Here is a 1,710-nt window from a genome sequence, read left to right as displayed (position 1 = left end):
TTGCAACAGGCAGCAGAAAGCATCCACATCATCTGGTCTCACACGGGTCGCCGCTCACGCTGCATTCACCAACGACGTGGCAGCCCTGACGGTTCACAGGCACCACAGGCCATGTGCCTTACACCAGGCCTCGTCTGACACGCCCTTCCTGTCCGTCATAGGGCCTCTGATCAGCGAGGACCACAGGCACGCCTTCCACGGGCCGGTTCTCTGCGCTGACCGGGCACCACAGGCACCATAGATGATCCTTTTCTGCGACTCTTTCCCACGAGCGTTTCATTCATGCAATACTTCTCCCACACTGTGCCTTCCTCAACACGCACGCACCAAGTCACTTCCTACCATGAGCGCGCCCCAACCAACGTCCTCACCACAATACACACTACATTTCTTTGAGACTTCTGTTCACGTTCAACGACGCTTTACTCGATATGCTGACTCGAGAGTTCCCACACACTCAGACCAATGCAGATCATCAAGGGGTGCAACGCCACGGTAACTGTCTAAGATCATGTTGTCACGAATGCATATCACATGGCGCATGTCTAAGTTCTCAGGGGGATGCACAACAAGGAGCAACATCTGTCGCTGTCGCCCAAGCTTGAACACGGTACGACGAGGTCGGCGCCCACGCACAGCTGTCACCGTGTACGAGTTGGTACTGAGCCACTCCAGCGGGATGTTGAGTGACCAATTCCCTGGTGCTCTCTTCGGCTTGCCCAAGCCAGCGAGCGACCAACCGTTCCGGCGGTACTGGCGACAATACCGCAGGCGGATTTTCTCAAACGAGGCAGGCGAAGCAACCACGCCCGAAAGCAGGTTGTTCACAGCATGCAATGCGCATCGAGTGCCTACTTGCTTCTGAACTAACCCATCACCTGCCCAGGACATCCCCACTGAGGATGGCCGCTTAACGGCGGTTTTCTTGAGATTGCTCATCTGCGATTGAGGTGAACTCGCACACACAGCAACTGTTCTGCGACGTTTCTTTGTCTTGGCCCACTTGAGCAATTTTCTCACGGATATGGTTTTCGGTTCAGTTTGCACACTTGTGGGTTTTGCCTTTGTACAATTTTTTGATTCGGATGAATTTTTTCGGATGAATTTTTTTTATTCTATTTCGATTCGATGCACAATTAACGATTTTGTGCCGCCAAACATTTGAATCGAGCATGTCACTGCAAGTCACCACAGGTCACTGATGGAGGACTTCACGGGTACTGCACACAGCAGCTCTTCACTGGAGGGACTCGACATCAGCAAGCACGCCACTGCGGGGGAGTGTTGACATCACTGTTCCAGTGTCAATGCTTGCTGAGTCAGCAAATTCTGCTGTAAACGTTTCTGTGCACGTGCGCCCAGAAACGGGCGTTTCTGGTTGTTTTGCCACGTGGCACTTCTCTCTCTCCTCCAGTTTTCTGTGTATGTGTGAGAGTGTCTCTCAGTTCATGTTCATTCATCCTACATCCTTGTTTGCTCCACAACTCAAGTAAACACACACAACTCTCTCTTGCCAAGACAATCTCCCACACAACACACAGCACACTCTGCACACACAGCACACACAGCACACACACACACACAAGTCTCCAACAACAGCACCACCACCATGAACTTACAACAGCAACCTCAAGGACCCGACTGGCCGCTTGGGCCGCTGGGCGCTCGCCCTTCAGGACATGGACTTCGACGTCGTTCACAAGCCAGGCA

General features: G+C 52.7%; 1 protein-coding gene across 1 annotated transcript in view; it reads right to left on the bottom strand.

Moving 5' to 3' along the window:
• Window positions 1-113, bottom strand: part of PTSG_09936 (uncharacterized protein) — a gene marked incomplete at both ends in the record, with an annotated part of 4,248 nt that extends 4,135 nt beyond the window's left edge. The window contains one exon of the mRNA XM_004989241.1: window positions 104-113. Coding sequence (XP_004989298.1) covers window positions 104-113 — 10 coding nt within the window. The remainder of the gene's footprint in view (window positions 1-103) is intronic.
• Between the last annotated feature and the right edge of the window lie 1,597 nt (window positions 114-1,710).

The sequence above is a fragment of the Salpingoeca rosetta genome (genome assembly GCF_000188695.1).
Source record: "Salpingoeca rosetta unplaced genomic scaffold supercont1.30, whole genome shotgun sequence".
NCBI classification, from domain to species: Eukaryota; class Choanoflagellata; order Craspedida; family Salpingoecidae; genus Salpingoeca; species Salpingoeca rosetta.
The sequence above is the reverse complement of the archived record's forward strand: the minus strand, read 5'-3'. Positions and strand labels throughout refer to the sequence as shown.